Source organism: Rhynchophorus ferrugineus, unplaced genomic scaffold (genome assembly GCF_030347505.1).
Source record: "Rhynchophorus ferrugineus isolate W39M unplaced genomic scaffold, kcgeb_rfMv2 rfM1, whole genome shotgun sequence".
NCBI classification, from domain to species: Eukaryota; Metazoa; Arthropoda; class Insecta; order Coleoptera; family Curculionidae; genus Rhynchophorus; species Rhynchophorus ferrugineus.
Window position 1 is genome coordinate 43,056,823 of NW_027472580.1, and position 21,054 is coordinate 43,077,876.

At 31.3% G+C, this 21,054-nt stretch overlaps 1 protein-coding gene across 2 annotated transcripts in view; it reads right to left on the reverse strand.

Annotated features, from left to right (window-relative positions):
- Nucleotides 1-21,054, reverse strand: part of LOC143197722 (endoribonuclease rege-1) — a 53,564-nt gene that overhangs the window by 17,716 nt on the left and 14,794 nt on the right. Inside the window, exon 1 of one of the 2 annotated variants that reach the window (XM_076406368.1) lies at nt 3,148-3,642. The exons of the other annotated variant lie outside the window; for it this stretch is intronic. Within the exon in view, the coding sequence (XP_076262483.1) occupies nt 3,148-3,201 (54 nt within the window). The 5' untranslated portion in view covers nt 3,202-3,642. Of the gene's footprint in view, nt 1-3,147; nt 3,643-21,054 lie in introns of those variants that run through there. 2 annotated transcript variants of the gene reach the window in all.

The following is a 21,054-nucleotide window of genomic DNA, read 5'->3' on the forward strand; positions in this document are numbered from 1 at the left end:
TTTCAAAGAACAGCACACATAACCTAAATTTACAATATAGCATGTGAATTGTGGTAAAATGAAACTATATTTAAATTATATGGATCACTTGGAATCAAATAAGTGAGATATCCTACTAACGAAACGTTCAATCCTAAATATACTGCTTTTAATTCAAGAAGTAAAGATACACATAAGTTTGAGTCGAAATTTCACAACTTAGATCAATAGCTTGAAAAGTAAGAAAAATTAGAGGCATCACAACCATATGAGTTTATTAAAATCGCGTACACCATTCTGTGGTAGTTTTTGGAGAGAATAAATATTGTTGTTGAAAATTATTTATTATTTACGATACACTAATTATTTTACATACTTATAGTGATCTGCCAGAGAATTTAAGGTATCTATATTTGAAAAACCTCTGCATTTATGTTCAATACTATACGTTTCAATATTTATTATTATTACGTAAATATGTTGTTAGTGATTATGAATGTTGTTATTAATTAGATTAAATGATAATTTCGAAGAAACCTAATTCAACTTTGAAAAACCCAGCATTAGCACTGGCTTACCCAGAAACTATACTTCAAGAAATCCCATCAACACATAAATTATAAAATTCTAATTATCCATTGCTTGAGAATAAAATATTGTTTGATTACTTATATTTATTACATCTTATATTTATTACCATACACAACAGAGCTTAATCTCTGACAGATTCAACATCAGTTCACAGAGAAGAAAAAGCTGTATTTACTCTATAATAATATTTTCTAAGTGATAAATTTAAAAAGTAACGACTGGAGATACGACTGCTGATAGTAAAATTTAAGAACATAAACTAAATTAGTGATCAACAAACAATTCGAAAGAATTCTTGATACCAATGAATAAAAATTGAATAAGTGTCAAGGTCTAAACGATAGACGATCTATTATTAGGTGCTTGCATGTATGTTGATCAGCAATATCTATTGTTGAATTATTAATGTAAACAACTGTTAAAAACTTAAGCTAAGTATTAAAGCAGATGCTTTGGTATTTCTCTACATAAATTAACAGTTCTCCATTATTATTATTGAGCTATTAAGTGTATACAGGCGCTAACCCTGGAACTCTCAAAGCTGTATTTTCCATATTCATTGATGTCAATTAAAGAGAACGACCTGGAAACCAGAATGTTCGAATACAATGAATTCCGAGACTTATTGGATGAAAACCCCTAGATAAACCTTCACATGAATTGACTAAAATACCAGTTCAAACAGTTTACATATTAAAACAATATTTGTGGAGTTTTCCCTGGCATATTGTAACTGGTGATGAAAAGTATCTACTGTGATATATAAGTGTCTATAATAAAATTTACTGTGGCAAGCCAAGAAAAATTTAGGTGTTGCCAAACAAACAGCGTTCTTTTGACATGGTATACTGCCACGTTGTTAGAAAGATGGGAAAAAATTATGGAATACATTCTAATATTTCCAATATACTCAATATTTCGCTGTTTAAAACTGAAACTAAAAAAATTATCAGATCAAGCACCTAATAGAACAAATTTACTATTAATGTGGGTGAACCATGAGTGACATCAGTAATTATTTATGAAAAACAATAGCAATTATGTTTGTAGACTGCTGGAAAAACACAGCTCCTTAACATATCTCATGTAAATAATCGTGTTAACAATTTAGTTAGCGGTATATTAAATATCATAAAAAAGTAAAATAGAAAATCAAATGTTTCAAAACATTTTAAAAAAGTTTCATATTTGGTTAAATATAAAATATGTAGCATTAGATAGGTGCCAACAATTATATCCAATTTATCTATTGGATATAGAAATCTACAGATTTATCTAGCGCCTAGAGTCGCCATTTTGCTTACAAAATTAATATTCTAATATACTGCAAAAAGTTAATGGAATTGAAAATTTAATAAAAAATGTTTAGTTTTTATGGGCGTGCCTACAAGATTTTGACAGATGATACTTAGCGCCAATTATATGGTACATATGGGAGATTTCCTTCCTATTCTCTCTATTCTAAATTCTCTCTATTTCTTAGATTGACAGTTCCACGACAGGCGTATACTATAACGTTAAAAGCAAAGTAGACCCGAGCCTAAAGCATCGGTAATCATAATAACAAAATTATATATTTTGTAAAAAAGAGGGTTTGTACATACCCGTCAATGCCAAGCGCAGTAGTGTTGGCAACATCTCAATAATAAGCACAGTCAATGCACGTGATCAAAATTTATGACGTCAGCACGTCGCAATGTTGCCAATGCAATCAACTTTAACTTTTGGTTTACAACGTTTGGTGGTTTATAATCTTTAGTTATTATCACTAATGTTTTGAAGAATTTTGCAGACATTCGGCAACATGGCCCAGCAGTACCAATCCAAATAGAATTTTATAGAGTGTAGTATCTCTTTTTAAATAGAAAAAAGTGAGAAGGAAAAATCCACCCCGAGTTTAAAATAAATTTTACATTTTTACAAACTGCAATTGGCAATATATTCGACGTCATCTATGACGTGTATTGATTGTTTTATTGTACGGGCTATATGTACTTCACACATACCGGTGAATAAATACACTCAGATTTTATAAATGGGTAACAATTTTAATCTCCTTTTTACTTATACTAAAAATAAAAATTAGAAAAATAAAACAATGAATGTTTAGTATAGTTAATGTTAACTTGCAACACAACCATTTATTGATAAAATAATTTTTCAACTGATACATAATATGTACAAAAGTATGTGCATCTTTGGCATTTCGTTTCCAACCTTACCCAGCTTGATTATTGACGTGACTGTGTTAAAACGTAATGAATATTAAAATGTTAATTTATTAAAAAAAAACAACGGATAATTTACTATACAAAATTATGTTTAATAATTTAAACTGACATTATAAATATTTACTTCTAAAATCGCATATTTATTCTTATATGTATGTAAGGTACGAAACCACAAAGATATTTCTTCAAAAAATCTAACGATACAAAGAAACACGGATTTACTCTATACGGTAACTTTCCCGCTGGCAAACGTACAGTTTCGTCGGTTTAATTACCAACAACCTCTTAATCCGTTAAATTATTTATGAGCTATAATTAGTAGTTTGAAGCAGATCCGCATACTAACCTCGCCAAAAGTTACAGTCATATCCAGAACGGTAGTTAACCGGACACAACACATTTATAGCGCAAACAACTAAAAAGTCCGCACGCTTTCACCGGATCATATCATCGCGCAAATACACCCTTATCTTGGAAGGGGTAAAATATTATTCCTTATCTTCAATAATAACAACAACAATCACACCACGAGCGACCTGCAAGACATCGGGAAAAAGTCGAGCACGAAGAACGGCGTTCGGCAGCGAAACCGACACGGAACCGTCGAAGAAATCGTTTAGTTTTGACGGCCGACGATGTGAAACAGATCCGGATGGCCAGCCGGATATGAAAGAGAAAGAGGTGGGGTGACGGGAGGTGTCGATCGAAATTGTGTAAAATTTCGGCGGACGAAGGGGGCGTCGGGGGGAGGGGGAGGCGATTGTGTACGGTGTGTGTGGAGGGGCGGCGAGGGCGCGCAGGGGGAAAGCGCGGCCTGCACGACGTGCGAGTTTCACCGGTCGAATGAATGAATGAAAATCTGAACCGGACCTAGAAGTGTACTCGATCGGTACGATATACGAGGGTGTTTCGCTGGCGATTAAGCGGTTTCTAGTCGATTCTGAACTGTTGGAAGTAGTTCCGATGTCTTAGAAATAAGGATAACGCGCCTGTATATTTTTATAGTAATATAATTTATACAATTTTGGGGAGCGTATACGAAAAGTGATTATTTGCAACAACTTTTGCGTCAACAGAATTCAACCATTTTTAGTAAAATAATAAATAATAAATATTTTAAATAATAAGTAAAATAATTTATACTAAATATTTTCACTACATATTTTCAGTTTTAACATGTTCAACATGTACATTCAATAAGTATCCAGTCTGACACATAAATGAACCGTTGTAAATGTGTACGACCCTGGCTGTAAAGCTGTATATTCGAAAGAACAAAGCTATGTGTTTATGTTAGAATATACTTAATCACCGTTCAACAAGTCTCCATTTGTTTCCCTGTTATAAAATAGTTTTTGTGAAATCCTAAATCATAGTTCTCATATCCTAACGGGCGCAATCAGTAAGATTACGTGGAGATCACAAAGCTGTTCTTTTTTTGAATTTATACAATTGACTGGAATCAAATTAATTATCAATAAGATAAGCTGACGTTAGATTGGTAATCGTTCTACAGTTACTCGAGGCATTCCTTGGTGTATTTAAGTGGAGTTCGGGCACAAGTATCGCACTTGAATCTGAAAGGCCATCAAAGGCGGAGTGAAGTTGCTGTTAACTAAGATAGTCTAGTAGAATTTGGACAGAAGATTGTAGATCATTATGTACTGCCACCAAATGCGAATTGGCAACGATCACGTACATTCCTTTGGTCCCTTCTTTAGGAGGACCCTAGCTACGAAGACCGTAAATTCGACCGAACAAGGCCATGTGTTTATATTAATCTTAAATGTTTTGATGAATGAGACGTCTGAAGATAGTGGTTTTGGTTTATGTTAGAACAAATTTAAACCCTCAGTGTCTTTTTGTATCGCCTTTTAACAAGTCGCCACGTATTTCCGTGAAATAAATTAGTTTTTAATGTGCAATAAAAAGTTGTATTCTGTAAACTCTTCATATAACAAAACTTACATACTAGATATACTAGATAGCTGGAATAATATTATTTCTGTATAGCATATAGTACTCACTAATGATGCAACGAATAATGGCGATACTGATGAATGCGAATTTTAAGCTTAAGAAACAGTCGACACTTCCACCATCGAATATCACTCAATAAAGCTTATTTTATGTCCGAACTCTGCAGTGTGGATGCTTATTGAAAAATGTATCAGCTTATCAGTCACTCTTTAAAGCATTCTTAATGACTTTGGTTCATCTAAATATCTAGACTGCTATTTGACTAAATAACGTATCATGACAATTTACTTGAAGTTTTCACAATTTAAATTCGAAGCGTACTAGATTAAGTGAAACCTATATAATAAAGTGTATATTTGAGAGGCACGATGAGCACACTAGTGACAAGTGAAAGCGGTACAGGAAGAGTTAGTAACCAACATTCTGCTAATCTTTTAATCTGAAAAACTATCACGGAATATTTAGCCAAAAAATACATATGGGGAATAATACCGATGCTCTCACATTATGGCAGATGAACAAGCAGAAGTCCGGGCTTCTTTTAGTCATACCATCTAGGTATGTTCCGAGTGAGCCAATCTTAGTGGTGCATTGTAATAGAGTTGAAAGCAAAAAGGTTAAAAGCTTTTATTTTAGCTTATTAGCAAAATATTGTTATAAAATATTATAGGCGTTATATGAAAAAAAGCGTTTTATGTTAAATTTTGGCGAATTCTTTATTAGTATATGTATTTTCATAGCAGAAAGTAGTCGTTTTAAATTTAAAATATAAAGTACAGTTATATAAATACATTTACTACATTTATATAAAGAATAATTACAATGTTGTAATTTCTAATAAAAAGTTTATTCTAATACAATACTGATATATAATTAATACAATTGCAAGACAAGCAGTAGATGAGTAATGAGGAATAATATAAGGATAAAGATAAGAATTTAATATTTTTTGTTTCGTTTACGTAATGTTACTAAAAATCTTATATAAGAGTTCAGCTGTAGATATTTGCGAAAAAATCGCATATCTTTTGCGGATACCAATGCATGTCACGAAAATTGCGAATATTGAATATATCACTAAAATCTACTATTACAAGGAAAAGATGGCTACAGCTTAATTTTTGAATCATCATGTCCATCTTCAGAAACTCCAATCATGCATCACAAGCATGGCTTGAATATAAAATTTATTTTATTTTATTTGAATTATATTTAGTTATTTGTTCATAATCCAAAACAGTATAAAACACTTAATTATTTAGTGATATATACTTTTAAGATGAAAAAGTAATGATTTTTTTAACAAGTAGTACATATTTGTTAAAAGCTTACTTTAGTACAATTTATTTGGTTTAATAATATATAACAATAAATTATGCTTTATTTATTAAATATGTTGAATTTCATAACAAATAAAAGTATGTCGTGATAAAAGAAGAAATAAAAGTGATTATGAATATTTTTACTTCATTATTTTACTATAGCTGCCCTAAACTATCGTATTTTGCTGAAGTTACATAGAAATACTCCGAGCAAACCTGTAGAATAGTTACGTGTTTTACAAGTGGGGATTTGAATTTGCAGGACAAGGAAGAACACAAGAAACCTAGAAAACTCAGTCATAAAGAATTGCTCTATTGGAAGTTGATATCACCGATCATTATATAACAATTCCAAGTCATGGGTTAAATATAGAGATTTATTAACATCATTTGCAGAGCGAAAAAGTTACAAATAAATTCCAACATATAGTATAATTTTCCATCACATCAGCAAAAAAATATTTAAATTGAAAAATAAAAAGATAAATATTTTTTAATAATGTTAATAGAAATAGAAAAATTAAATTTTCATTAAAACAATAACATGTCGAATTTGATAAGAAATAAAGGGTTTTATTTCAATAGTTGTGAGTTTTAAAAATACTACAGTATTCAGTGATAGGCAATTACTCTATAAAAAATCCTGTTAAACACTTCACTAATGATCTAAATCATTAGAAGTTGACTTATCAATGGTAGCTAAATTCGTCAGGGAAATAAATTGGTGATCTTAGATGGCAAATCGAAGAACCTAGAGGGATGTTTTTGATTTGTGACCTGTTACTTGAACGACAAAAAATAAAGGGATTATTGCAACCCCAAATATAGAAGCCATGGGTTAAGCATGGAGATCTATGGCCAACAGTTGTACAAATTAATACCAACATATATAATAATACCATTTTCCGTCACAACAAATGTAACACAATACTTAAAATAATAAATAAATAAAAACTGCGGAAAAATAAACACATTTTTCATTAGAACAATAATTAACATCCTTAGAATCTTGTGTCTTATTTTACATGAGTATAATGCTTATAAAGCCATCCAATTACTAAATACCAAGCAACAATACAGTTGTTGGTATTTTAAGCATCACTGTATACTACTTGTTGTCTTGTCACCAATAAAAGTACAATCAGTATAATGCAATAGTTATTTGTATGACGTCGCCTTTTCTAGCGAACTGCTTAATAGGTGCGGTGAAAATTTCGATTTGTGGTCTTCGAATTTCGGGATCGGTATAACCGCAAAATTATTTTTCGAACATTAATATACAAAAAATGTTTATTGTTTTTTTTCCATGTATTTGTTGGAAAAAAACCGGCAAATTTTGAAGATTAAGGAATGTCAAATAGTAATTGAAATGTAAATCTTATGCTGCAATAAATATGTTTGCAATTTGCCAAAAAAAAAATTCTTTAATTACAATTATTATTATTGCGACTGAAAATACATTTTCAACAGAAACATTCTGAATCACCAGCCGTTATTCTTCCCAATTTTTTTTTGATAATAATCTCATCCTTTCTAATAGAAAACAATGAAGGATCAGAAGGAGCAATATCTAGTGAATACGGCCGACAATGTATGCGTAACTTTTAAGCATCTTTACGAAATATTTTTCAAAATGTCATGTTGCAAAATCGTCAATCCCATATTTAGTATAAAAAATACTTGTTTCTGTCAATGCTCACTTCTACTACATGATGGTTTGGTTCGGTCTCAATTTCTAATTCTGCGTGTTCATATGGTGTGCTCGATACAGCTTGCATTTGTTAAAAATTGCACTGTTAAAAACACTACTGAATAATTTATAAAAAATGTTGAATTTAAGTATTTGAGTATATGTTGAGATAGGATGAAATGAAGATCACGAACATCGAAAGAGACTGTTCACTAGATGTTTTCCCCTTCTGATTATAACCCCATTAATGTCACATGATTGCTCCTGCCAATGACATTAACCAACTCTTGGATAACTTGTATAGATTACATACACAACAGTGCAAAAGTCCACACTAACTTTTGTTAAAGAATATGATATAATATGAATAAGAATATAATATAAATATGAATATGAAATAAATATAACTTTTTAAAAAGTAGTAAGATTTTTTCTTACTTTTTCAAATTTTTTCTCATTTCAAATAAAAACTTAACCTTCTAAGGGCATGCCCTTTTATGGAAGATTGTTCTTACTCTAAATATATATTTTGAAATGCAATAACGGACGTAATTCACCCTATGTACCTTTAGAAACCCAAAATAATAATAAACCTCTGAATTCATTTATATGGCCTTGAACGATTGAGATTGCAACTTTTTAACAATTTGCATTTTAATGAAGTTCGGGAAATGCTTTTTTGAAGTAGTGCAAGGTCCAATGTATGGACCAGGAATCGCAGATTGAAAAAATGTAATTATAAAGTATCGTTCTAAAGACTTTACTCGAAACAATAGTCGGGTTTTCTCGAGACTATTAACATGATATCTCAAGTTCTAATATTATATCTTCTTCATTCTTCTATCGTTAAAAAGTAGCAAAAGACTATTTTTATTATTATGTTTAGAAATATCGAAAGCGTCAACTTGGTAACATTTCTCGTTCTTTCGCCATAATTTGGCAAAAGAAAACATTTTATTGGGCTTTTGTACGGTAGCGTACATTTTTGCATTAAACATTTTCTGATTTTTAAACTAGACTACTTGACTAGTCAGGTCCTCACATTGCCTTCCTAACGAAGGAATGACATCTAGAGCAACAATTCGGATGACATTTAGCTTAAAGGTACGAATGATAGAGCTAACAACATTGCTTTTGATATCTGAATTTTATTAATTCACAATGACTTGAACATCAAGCTTTTGAACATTAGTAAATAAAGAAACCAAACTACTTAACAACCTCCATAAGAATTATAAAATACTTGGAAATATTTCATTAATATATTTCACAAAATTAGTGTCAACTAAAGTAACTCAATTATTTAGAATATATTTTAGAATATAATGGGCAAACGTATTTAACAAATTATGCAAAAAAACATTGTTTACACATAAATGTCGAATCATTATATTATAGAATATGATATATAATCTGCATTAACTGTATAAAAAAAATTAATACATATAATAGTTGTTGAATGTGTTTTGTCAATTGTTTCATAACTTTTATTTGACAATTTTTGCTTTAATTTAAGGCAAATAACATAAACTAATGAAGAATTGACACACGCTCGCAGCCGACTTCAATATATAGAGTACATCTATGCTCGCACTTCAGCAAATTCAGAATGAATATATGCAATCGTTATTGCTCTTTTTCCGTCCTTGCTGGCTTTTTATGCATCATTCTTATTTGCAATGCATTAAAATATTGTCCTTTTAATGTAGATTTGATCATGGAGGATAGATAAAAGTCACATAAAAACATATGGTTAGGCGAAGAAGGCAGATGTAAATTTGTCGAAGAACATGAATGATTAGCCGAAAGTTTGATTAGGTCAGATTACGCACTAGAAAAATGTATTAGTTTTTATGGAAATTCTTTTCAGTACCCTATTAATACGCCAATCTATAGTGTTCAACGACTCCTTAGTTATATCAGGAACACTTAAATTATACAAAATCCATGTACATGATAATTATTATTTTATGATTATAATAATTCCATACTTCAGAAAAAGATTTATTCAAGACTAAACATTTTCTAATTAACAATAAAATTTTCTTTTTGTAAGGTTTTAATAAGGTTTTTATCCGTGATGGAATAATATAACAATTGAAAGCGAAATTGATGAAGAAATTTTGCGACGGCTTCCCAAAGCAATTTAGTATTTCATATGGTAGTGTACTACAAATTATGTATCTATAACAGTAATTGTAGCGCCTAAATAGTTGTACCTACGGTTGTAATTAAAAACCTAAAAGCAGTTTGATGTAATGGAGTTTTATATATAAAATATTCAAGTTAATTTTTACAAAATCTATATATCACATTTTATGTTTTTAGTTACTATTAGACAATTAAGTCTCTAATAAAACATCTTTATTTTACCGTTTTATTGATTAAAAATTAATTATTAAACATATGATGTTATGAATATGATCTAAGTTATATTCTTTAGTCGTTTATTGATTTATATAATAACCGAAAAGGTATATGATATCATCAAGGAAGTTAAAGAAGACGTCAAAAAAATTGACTTTAGTACACTTATTAATATATAAAAAAATATTAATTATGAACGCCTCAAATTGCCGTAACTTTAAATGAAATACGAGGAAACTAATTTTTAACTACATCTAAAAAGAGACATAAGTGTGAGCACTAAAACACATAAAAACTGAACGGAAAAATTCTCAATGGATGGATGTGTCACAATTTCAGATTTTTGGTGAAAACGCAATATAATGGACGTGTTTTGTGCGTCGATCAAAAGGCGAACGGGCTTCAGAAGGGATGCTTTGGTAATAATAAGGCAGACTAGATGATGAAAATTGATGAAAAACTAAATAAAGAAGGCATGTGAAAATACTTGAGCTCAACACAGTTGTGGCAATATTTACAAAGTGAAGACACTGGACTCCGAATACTTAAATAACTTAATTTAAAAAAAATGAGTAAAACTTGTGAACAAGTAATTAAAAATAAGGGTCGCTATTTTGCAGGTGCCAAAATTTGCGGAAAATGTATTTAATTTTTTTTGTGTATACTAAATATATCTAACTAACTTTAATTATATGTTAGTCGAAGGTTTAATTACGATTCTAGTGTAACAAATCATAACTTACGTTTTATTGTTAACTTACCTTATAAAATATTAAAAACCTTATCTTATTAAAAACACTTTTACTAAACCCAATAATAAATAACAAATATTGTCACAGTTATAAAAAAACTGGGTAGAAAGCGGGAAAAATACCAAAAAAGAAAAATGAAATTGAATTAAGAATAAATCTGCAAGAAAAAGACAAAAATACAGTTAACCAAAACTTCCTATTTATTTTTAGACACATTTAACGACATTAAAAACCTTTTAAAAATATCGTTTTTATATTAGCAATCATTACAACACTAACAAATTACTGAATCAACGCAGGTCAAACAAAAACAATAAAACGAAAATTATTATTCCAAGTTAACACGTCCGTTTTTGTTGTTGAGACTTTTAAAAAGCAATTTTTTTGACACTTCATAATTAGCGTGCATAATTTATTGGGGTACACATATTTTTTTGGGTATCAATATAGATCGGATTAATTCGCGGCTTATTAATCACTGTAGGAATTTCAAGCTAATCGACGAAATTTGTGCGACCCTGATATTTGTTATTTAATGATTTTTTTTATATTTTGGAGTGGTCGTTTTTTTTTTATGGGACTCCGTAATTCGGTTCTAAATGGTAATGTCGTGAGTATTTTTTCTTCAAATGCAATGTTGCTGAGAGTTACGTTACATATCAGGAGCGTGCTAAAATAATTATGATCCTGCCGTCAAATTTTCAGGAGTTTATTGTTATGTAATGTTGATAGAATGTTCTGTATTATGTTATGTCTATTATAAAGTCAGACCGAATAGCGTAAAGTTCATGGAATTTGCAAATTATTTCGCATAAAAAATATAATGATTCGATACAAAATACTATCAGAAAACAACATTCTGACTAACATTTATACTGGTCTCTGTAAAATTCTCTTAATGATGTAAAGCTGGATTCGGAAGAGGATTGTAAAAATAGTTTAGTTTCTTGACTATATATCTCAGAAGTTTAAGAGTAACAGAATTATTGTTTTACCCCAAAAGTGGTAAAAGGTCATTAATCAATACGAGAAACTGATATGATTAATTTCATTAAAAAAAAGAAACATGAGAATTCTTTGTTGCATTTTAAATATTCTTTTTTACAACTTAGGGTTTATCTAAAGCAAACCAATTGATTAACGTGGGCTCCGAACTACGATTGAAGCCTAACAACTGGCGAGTGACCAACTTAGAGATTATTCCAGAAGATATTCGGTCTTACCTATCATTGGTGGTTTGATGGTGATTTTCCGATTTGATTTGTTTGATTCCGATTTGAAACAAAGAAGGCTAAAGAGGCATCTTACTTGATTATCTTGAAAAGGGCAAACTGAAGAATGAAGAATAAATTTGACACAGACACAACAATTCAAAGATTAGAAGTTTAATAAGATCCCATTTTAAACGTATCTAAAAGAAACGGACCAATCTCCAGCTCTACCTTTCTGGAGTGCCAGGCTCTTTCTGCAAAGGGGGAGTCAAAAATCAACCTAACCTGCACGCGGTGCACCCTGCGCAGAGTTATGTTATGCAGTGTCTCTGTTAACGAGGCTCTGGCGACCGACTAAGGGTAGAATAAGCCGATAGAGCGGGTATCAGGCCTAAATCCCTAGGTACCGCAGGCCAAGAAAAGTCCTGCCTTCAGTAGGGCCTGACCGAAACGCTTAATAGCATAAATTTAAGGGGTACAGTCATTTTGGAACAGGGGTTTGAAAGTTAGTGGTTGATATACTAACATACAATTGAGGAAAATAAATATTAGTGGTAAAATAAAATTATTAGGGTAGTAATGGCCTGAAGACGTCGAGGGGGGAGGATAAGGGCATGTACTACATACGATCGTACAAGTCCCAGGAAACTGGAAACGAGTCTAGCTTAGCTAGCTCTCCTGGGAAAAACCTGCCCGTTAGGACAGGAAGACGTAAACAAGTTCAGAACAACCAATCTCAGGAAAATAACCGAGTGGCGATCAATGCAAGTAGTACATGATAAGGAAACGCCTTGGAGCGCAGAGTTTTCTGTGATATACTGGCATTAAAAAGCGGGACTACTACAACAATCCCAAGTGCAAAAAGTAATGGGTTAGTTCAGGGCATTCATCCAGATTAATCGTGCATGCGCTGGGATCATCAAGGCGTGGTGCATTACGAGCTCAATGAAACTATTGCTGCCAACAATTGAACAAAGTAAAATATGTATTGTTGCAAAAATACCAAAAATAGCGAGTAATAGATACAAACTCATTCTTTTGCATGACAGCGCTCGACCACACGTTGCAAAAGTTATGAACGACATACCGTTGCAGTTCAAATAAGAAATTCTGGATACACCAGTACTCTCTAGACCTGAAGACGTTATGCCCATAATACAACAGCTGCCCATAATAATGATGAGTGACATAAGAAATCTTAACATATTTACATTAATTCAGTATATTTTTATTTATATTTTTTCATATGCGACACCGTAAATTTAACGGAATTTACGGTAAGCATAAATTGCATTGGGGTTGAAATAATTATGGTCATTGAACACAACATTTTTTATTTAAGTTTTTCGTTTCAAAATTATTGTAATTTAAAATTATAAACCACAAAATTTTTTCTTGTGGTTATACATTGTTTTCTTTTGCTCGATATTGGTAAAATATTACACAAAAAAATCTCATGTTTTCATGTAGAAACATGGTCTGTGTTGTTTACCTCGGCGACTATCGGGTTAACTTTTTGCTAATGATTTCAATACTGTTAATTTTGTTTTTTAGAGGGTTTTTTAACAAAATTTAATTATTAATTAGTATATCTTATATTAAATATTAATTAGCTAGCATATTCTTTAACAAATCCTTTAGTTATTGTAGTAATTTGGATACTGCTACATTAAACAGTCATGATAGTATTAAATAAATAGAGATCTATATTAAAGTCCAAAGAGACTAAGACTAACAAGAGAGAAATCGCCTTCGTCGGTCTATTTTGGTATGTACAATAACAAATCTAAATCCTCGTATCACTTCATATTCTTGATAACTCTGTACACTAGTCATTATGACTTCTTACCCTTTTATAAAACTAAGTGCAAGCTAGATTTGTCGATAAAAGTTAGTACGTTTCAGTTAAAACAAATAAGAATAAAATTCCAGATGTAGTAATGGAGGTTTCACAAGACGCGAGATGATGGACTTGTAACACTATTATAATAATCTTAAATAGATCAATGTATCATTTATTTACAAGATTGTATTAAAAGATTGGATTCTTTTCATTATTCACACACAGCTTTTTGTCCGTTTTTACTGACATTTTTATTGGTCATGTTTTGGTGGTAATGTAACTTATGTAGAACCCAAGTATCCAGCTTCTTTAATAAGAAAGATTAAGAATTTCAAAACCTGCCAGGAGGTTCATATTAAATACTGAAATTTCCCTAAAGAAAACGAAGAAGACATTTCTGACACATGCTTACTTAAGTATTCTTCGCCATAAACAACATACAATTTTCGATGAGTCTGCTTTGCATTTGCGTCTTTTCAGGAGTAAGAAATAAAAATGAAACTTACCTTCTCCATTTGAAGAAGTTTACTAGAATATTATTAGTAGAAATATGTTCTATGAGATGATAAATATGAGAAAAATTATTCTCAATCTATATGATACATTTTATCTAAAACTTGGTTACTGTGAATATCTATCCTATTTTCAAATGTCCAGTTTTGAGATGGCGTCATTTCGACAACGCCAGGAAGCTGCCCTGGATCGTAAGATCCAAATAATTTTTTTTTGAATTGTTGGTTTTGGAGTTGAGAATTAACCACCATGTGAAAATATTCTTATATAAAGGGCCAAAAATATCATCATATCTAAGAATTACTAATTTCTAAACTAATTTTCGATATATAGCCATGATAACCTTCCCTGAGGCAAATAGCACAGCACACTATACATTTTTGAAGCAATTGGATTCTGGTAAATAACTTAAGTGCAAAAAAGAAACATAATATAACTATTATATTATCGCATCGTTTATTTGCAGTTAATCGTCTCAAAAGGTAGGAATTATGGGTTGATAATTATTTTTTCATGTCTATAATACACAGTATCAGACATCATTAGTTCTTCTCATATCACATCACTCCACAAATATATTTGACTGATTTCTGGTTAATTCCTACAATCAAAAATGTCGAATTAAATAACATTACCCACGTAGAATGACTAGGAATGGCGTAAAACAAATGTCAGAAGCATCTTTAATTGTTTTTTATCGCGATATTTATTTCGAATAACAACAATATTAACAACTTTATTTGCACATAACATACGAATAAACTGGTACAAACAGTGACGCACATCAACGATCTATTGATATTGATGAATATACGGGAATTTCCTAATGAATTATAAATATAATTAAAAATTGTGACACCAGGACAGTAACCTTTTGGTGAAGTAACTGATGGATGAGAAAGCATAAAAAAGCGGACGTAATACATTTGAATCATTCTAAAATTCAAAATTTATAAATGAATGAAAAGTATACACAGCAAGTTTTACTTTTCCAGATCAATTCAAAGAACACAGTACGTAAAAGTCATCGAGCACCTTCATTTATATATTAATGGTTTGCGCGATTTTTGATTATTGATGAAAATGCAAAGTATCAAGGTAACAATTGTTAAACAACGTCACCTAACTATTGAATTGGATGGTTTGAACAAATTTCTAGTTGAAGCCTCAAAATTACATTTCCAACATTCATGATTTTTATTGCTTTATTTTCAAGAAATCTGTTGCTGAACACTTTTAGAAACGTTTGGTGATCCTGTTCCGTCATATCCCAATTGTCGGTTTTACTTTCAATGACTAAAAGTGGTAATTTTAATGTCAATAACAAAGAAAGGCAAGTGGGGCCAAAAAAATTCGAAGATAGTGAACTGCAAGACTCATTGGACGAAATCCCAGCTCAAACACTTACCAGAACTCAGCTACATCAGATAGCTTAGCAGTAGAGGAATTTACATTACGTATTGTTGCAAAATTAACCGAAAATAGACGCAAAGTCATCCTTTTGCATGACAACGTTCCGTTAGACGCTACCAGAGTTCTGAAGAATACACTGTTGTAGCTCGAATAACACCTTCAGTTTACCTTATGATTAGCACTAATTCAGGTCGGTGCAGTTGATACATGGTTTCGAACTACTGAAAAAGTATGAAAATAGATCGATGACTGGATCGCTACCATATAAACATCAATCTTTCGACGCGCCAGTTTATCATGTTGCCAGAATGATGAGAAAAGGTTGCAGAAAATAATAGAAAATATTTTGATTAATATAAAGGAGAAAAACAAAATAATATGAACACTGCTTCCATGTAAATACATAAGTGTTGCAGGTTATATTTCAGCGATGCGATGTGTAATGTCTAGAAAGTGCTGTGACGAAAACAGCTGAATTGTTTAACTCTTAATGAGCCACACGGTATCCACGGTAATGACGCCGTACACAAGACATGATAAAACATCGTCAACCATAAGGAATAGTGTTTTGCCCAAAATTAACTGACAAAGACCGACGAACACTAGAAAGGATTATGGCCAGTTAACAAAAAATTACCGCAACAAAAGTGGCAGCAAAATTCAACATTCACTTGAGTAATACTATTTCGACAAAAACAGTGTGGTGGGATATTCCCGAGGCTAACATTCATAAAATGATTGCGGTTGCAAAAACCTTTATAACAGAAACCAACACTAAGCTGCGAATGGTGCAACGATCATAACAATCGGACACTTGATGATCGGAAAATGTTGTATAGTCCAAGGAATGCAAGGAAAACCAAGTTTATATATGGAAAACTCCAAAAGAAGCCTACGACCCGGACGGTGTGTTTCCTACAGCAAGTACGTCAAAGGAGTTTCCGTTATGAGTAAGGCGGTAATATCGTTGAATTCAGATGGTCCTCTCATTCAGATCACTAGCCACTACGAATGAATATTCCCAGAACATCACTGATGAAGTTCTTACTATAACTAGTATATCGTGGCAAACACAGCCATATTCCAAGATGATAATGCGCCCATGCACACAGTGAAAAAGGTTCAGACTTGGTTTGAGGAGCATCAGGAGATCATCTTCGTTGACCAGCACAATCGCCAGACCTCAACATAAATGAACTGTTATGGGGAGTTTTAGAGTAGAGTGAGGAGTAGATTTCCATCTCCAACATCATTGAAGCAATTGACAGCTGTTTTGGTACAAGAATAGAAAAAACTACTCAAACACTCAGCTATTTAGCAGCATGTTTAAAAAAATGGCTCAACACCTTATTAACTAATAAATATCGTGTATGCGTCAGGTGTTCATATATATTTTGTTCCCTGTATATATTAACAATATTTCTCAACAAATGACTTTTTAAAGTGAAAATAATTTTTAAAATGATTATAATATATGAACGCACGCAATACCACATTGATAAAAATTAGGTCTAGATATTGATTTCGATTCAGACGTGTTAATGTCACTATAGTTAACAAAAAATGCTTTAGAGAACTTAAGAAACTCAAACCGAATGAAGCCTTGGTGGCAGATTGTCATCTATTGCAATTAAGGCATTTGAGTCGTTAATTAACAGAAAAAGAGTTATTATGCAAGAAGGATTATACCGCAATACTGCAATTCTCAGCCACGTGTTGATCAGTTTTCACGAATTTGTTATTTCCATGATTAAACAGAATGTCTTACCCTACCCGCCATATTCACCAAACCCTGTCCTTTTGATTATTCCTCGTTGCTATTGATGACACAGTTTGTCTGAGTAGCACTTGATTTTTTATAAAGATTCCTAGATATGAGCAGATTTTTCAAAAAGGTAGGTTTTTCAAAAAACAGTGTCGTACATGGTTTTCCATAAAGAACACTCAACTTTACAAAAAGTAATCCCTTTAAATTAATTCCTTATGTAATATAATAGACTGAATCTTAAACCTGTAACGTTGCATAAATACATATTCACACATTTCTACAAAGAAAAACAGGCTTGGTGGTGGAAAATGTACGTTGACGTTATACCGGCCTGTTCATAATAAAAAATGCAAAATGTGCAAAACAATTACTAACTGTTTACATTCTACGTCGGGTTCGCAGTTATTCGAAAAGTTGAAAATTTTATACCCGGATACAATAAAATTTATTTTCACTAACAGACATTTTATTTACACTTGATATACATACGTAAACCATTTTATTTTATTTTTATTTTGCAGGAATTTCACAAGGTTTTTAAGTAAGATAAGAGCTGATTTAATACTCTCATTATGCATATTTCACATTTAAATTTATTAAACTTTGTTAAATTTAGATCAATGGCCTTTTGCCTTTTCATAAAAGTGTTTATTTATATTTTCCTTTTTGATGGCATTAGCAAGGATTTTGGACGATAAATTTTGATTAACTAAGTAATTTAACAAAGAATAATTAAAGGAAACGTTTAAAATTTACTGTAATAAAATAACAGAATAAAATGTAAATAAGTTTATTTATTTTTCCAATTTTTTTTAATATATATTTTAAAGTCTCCTTTTACCAACTATGGGTTTATTTGGACTGGGCCTAAAGTTTAACGTGGGCTCCGAACCACGGTCCTCAGCATTAAGCCTACCGACTAACGAGTCACCAACTTTAGAAATCATCCCAGAAGACATCCGGTCTTACCCAGCCTGGTTATTGGCATGACTGGGATCAATTTCCTTGTCGAATTTTACACTCTTGCCTAGAACATTCACAAATTTTAAACAATCACAAACATAAATTTACGACCATGCCCCAGCAAGATTCGACCAGCGGTTATCGCAGCAGTAGGAGGACCGTCCCATCGCCTTTGTCACTGCGCCACCAAGCCGGCTATTTTTCCTTCTACTTCGTTACTTTAGATCTTATACAATGGTTTATGCTAACATTTTAGTCTTTGAAATCTTTGTTGAATTCGATTTATGTTTTATGACTTTTGAATCAATTAATTCAGATAAGTTTAATCCTGTTTCTCATTATTCTGCTTCATCGTTTTCAACAAAATGTATATAGTTTGTATAATTAGGGAGAATCAACTTTTGATTTAATTTGATGTCTGGTGAACACATAACAGCTAAGAACAAATCTTGTTGCTTAAGAACTGATAGTAATTGATATGGTTCTGGGAAGACATAATATATCAATGTATTAGAGATAATTTTAAACGTTTCTCTGTAAATTAGTGGTGCCTAATACAAGAAGCACTAACCGAATATTGCTGGTAATAAATCCGTTCATTTGTGCATCAAGAGTGAAATGAATGTTGCAAAGAATATTAACATTTATAAATAGCTTCGAAGAGTTCAACTTGATACTTCGAAGAATGGAATAAATATGCATAGAACGATGCAATTTTATTTAAAAATTTAATTAAAGAAATTATTCTTTTAATCAGCCTTGTGTATTTATTGTTTTTCAAGAAATATTTTGGGTGAGAAATATCGATAAAAAATTATCATTATATTAATATATAAATGAAGTAAATAAAATATGCAGGAATTAAAATGAAACAATTACATAATTTGCATAGATGGAACACATAGGACAAATAGAAGAAATTATGAATTATTAACGGTAAGTTTGTAAACTTTTTAAAGCACTGATATATATATATATATATATATATATATATATATATATATATATATATATATATTAAATGAACTATTGACTTCTCAAAAATTAGCTCTATAAAGTAAATAATCAAAATAATTAATACAAGGTTCAAAGAACAAAATGTCATATAGTTACATATCTTATTGCATTAATCGTTAACACCTTTATGTAAAAACATTCCTTTAATATAAGTTTCTAAATTGTAAAAAATAAATTACCTAATTGCGTTCATTATTGTTTTAATATACATGCTAAAGTCGAATATCAATTTCAAAATTGTTTTATTCATATATTCCCTGTTTTAACATACAAACATTTTTAGTAATATTAATTATATCAATATATTTTCATTATTTTAATATATAAATATATATTACTTATTATTCCATATTTATATTTATAATAGAAAAGTAAAGAAAGATCATATTTTGATTCTCTGAAGTTGCTATTACAATTCTGAAATTAATCTTACTTTACTTTTTTGACCACTGGGTGATCATTAGTTCATTGAATAGACGTTGTTTACCGAAAAAAATTAGAAGGAAATTTCGCATAATGATTATATGATTACAATGAAGGCACGAGTACAGCAAGGAAAGTTTGAAATCTCACCTTCATTAATTACGGTTTTAAAATATAGAAAAGCTTGTAAATCAGTAGTTTGTAAAAAATGCTGTTCCTCATTAATTGCTGTAAACCCCGATCACCCCATTGAAGAAGATGGAGCCAGAACTCTACAAATATTTATTTTTGAGAAACATCCACAGTGCCCCAAACTACGGTCATGGCTTCTGTGCACCTACACAATGCCATTTCTATAATTTAACCTCGATCTTATCTTAATTTCGCGTTCATATTTCTATGAGCCGTATGTAATTTATAACTAATAAATAGATTAAAAGCAAAAGCAAAGTTTCTATTCCTCACTCAAGTTCAACAAAAAGAAAATAAGAAATATGTGTCCAAAACAGACAACCATTATATTAATTCACGATGATCAACGTTTTCATATTCGATAGCCTTGACAAATGGTTTACCACTAGTGGCCTACATTTACCAGTGACTTTTACCCGTCATTATTAGTGTTTCATTTATATTAAACAATTGTATTTTCGACCTAATTACATTTCTTGGTCGATTTGAAGAAATCAATTACCGGAATCCAATGAACACTTGTGAAGAGAATGTGCCCCGTCTGCGCGATAAGGTTCTAGCTAGCTGGAAGAATCTTTTCCTCCCCGAAAATCTGAACGAATTGGGACGCAGCGAAGCTTTTCTTCAACCAGCTGTCTGAGCCACCACCAAGAACCCGAGAGAGGAACTTATATAAAACTCGATGCATCCCCAGAACAGAAACAGAACAATCGAGAGTCAAGAAGTAAGAAGAGAAAGAAACAGAATTAATCAAGAACACAAACAGAACAGTCAAGTGTCAAGAAACATCACAGTCAAA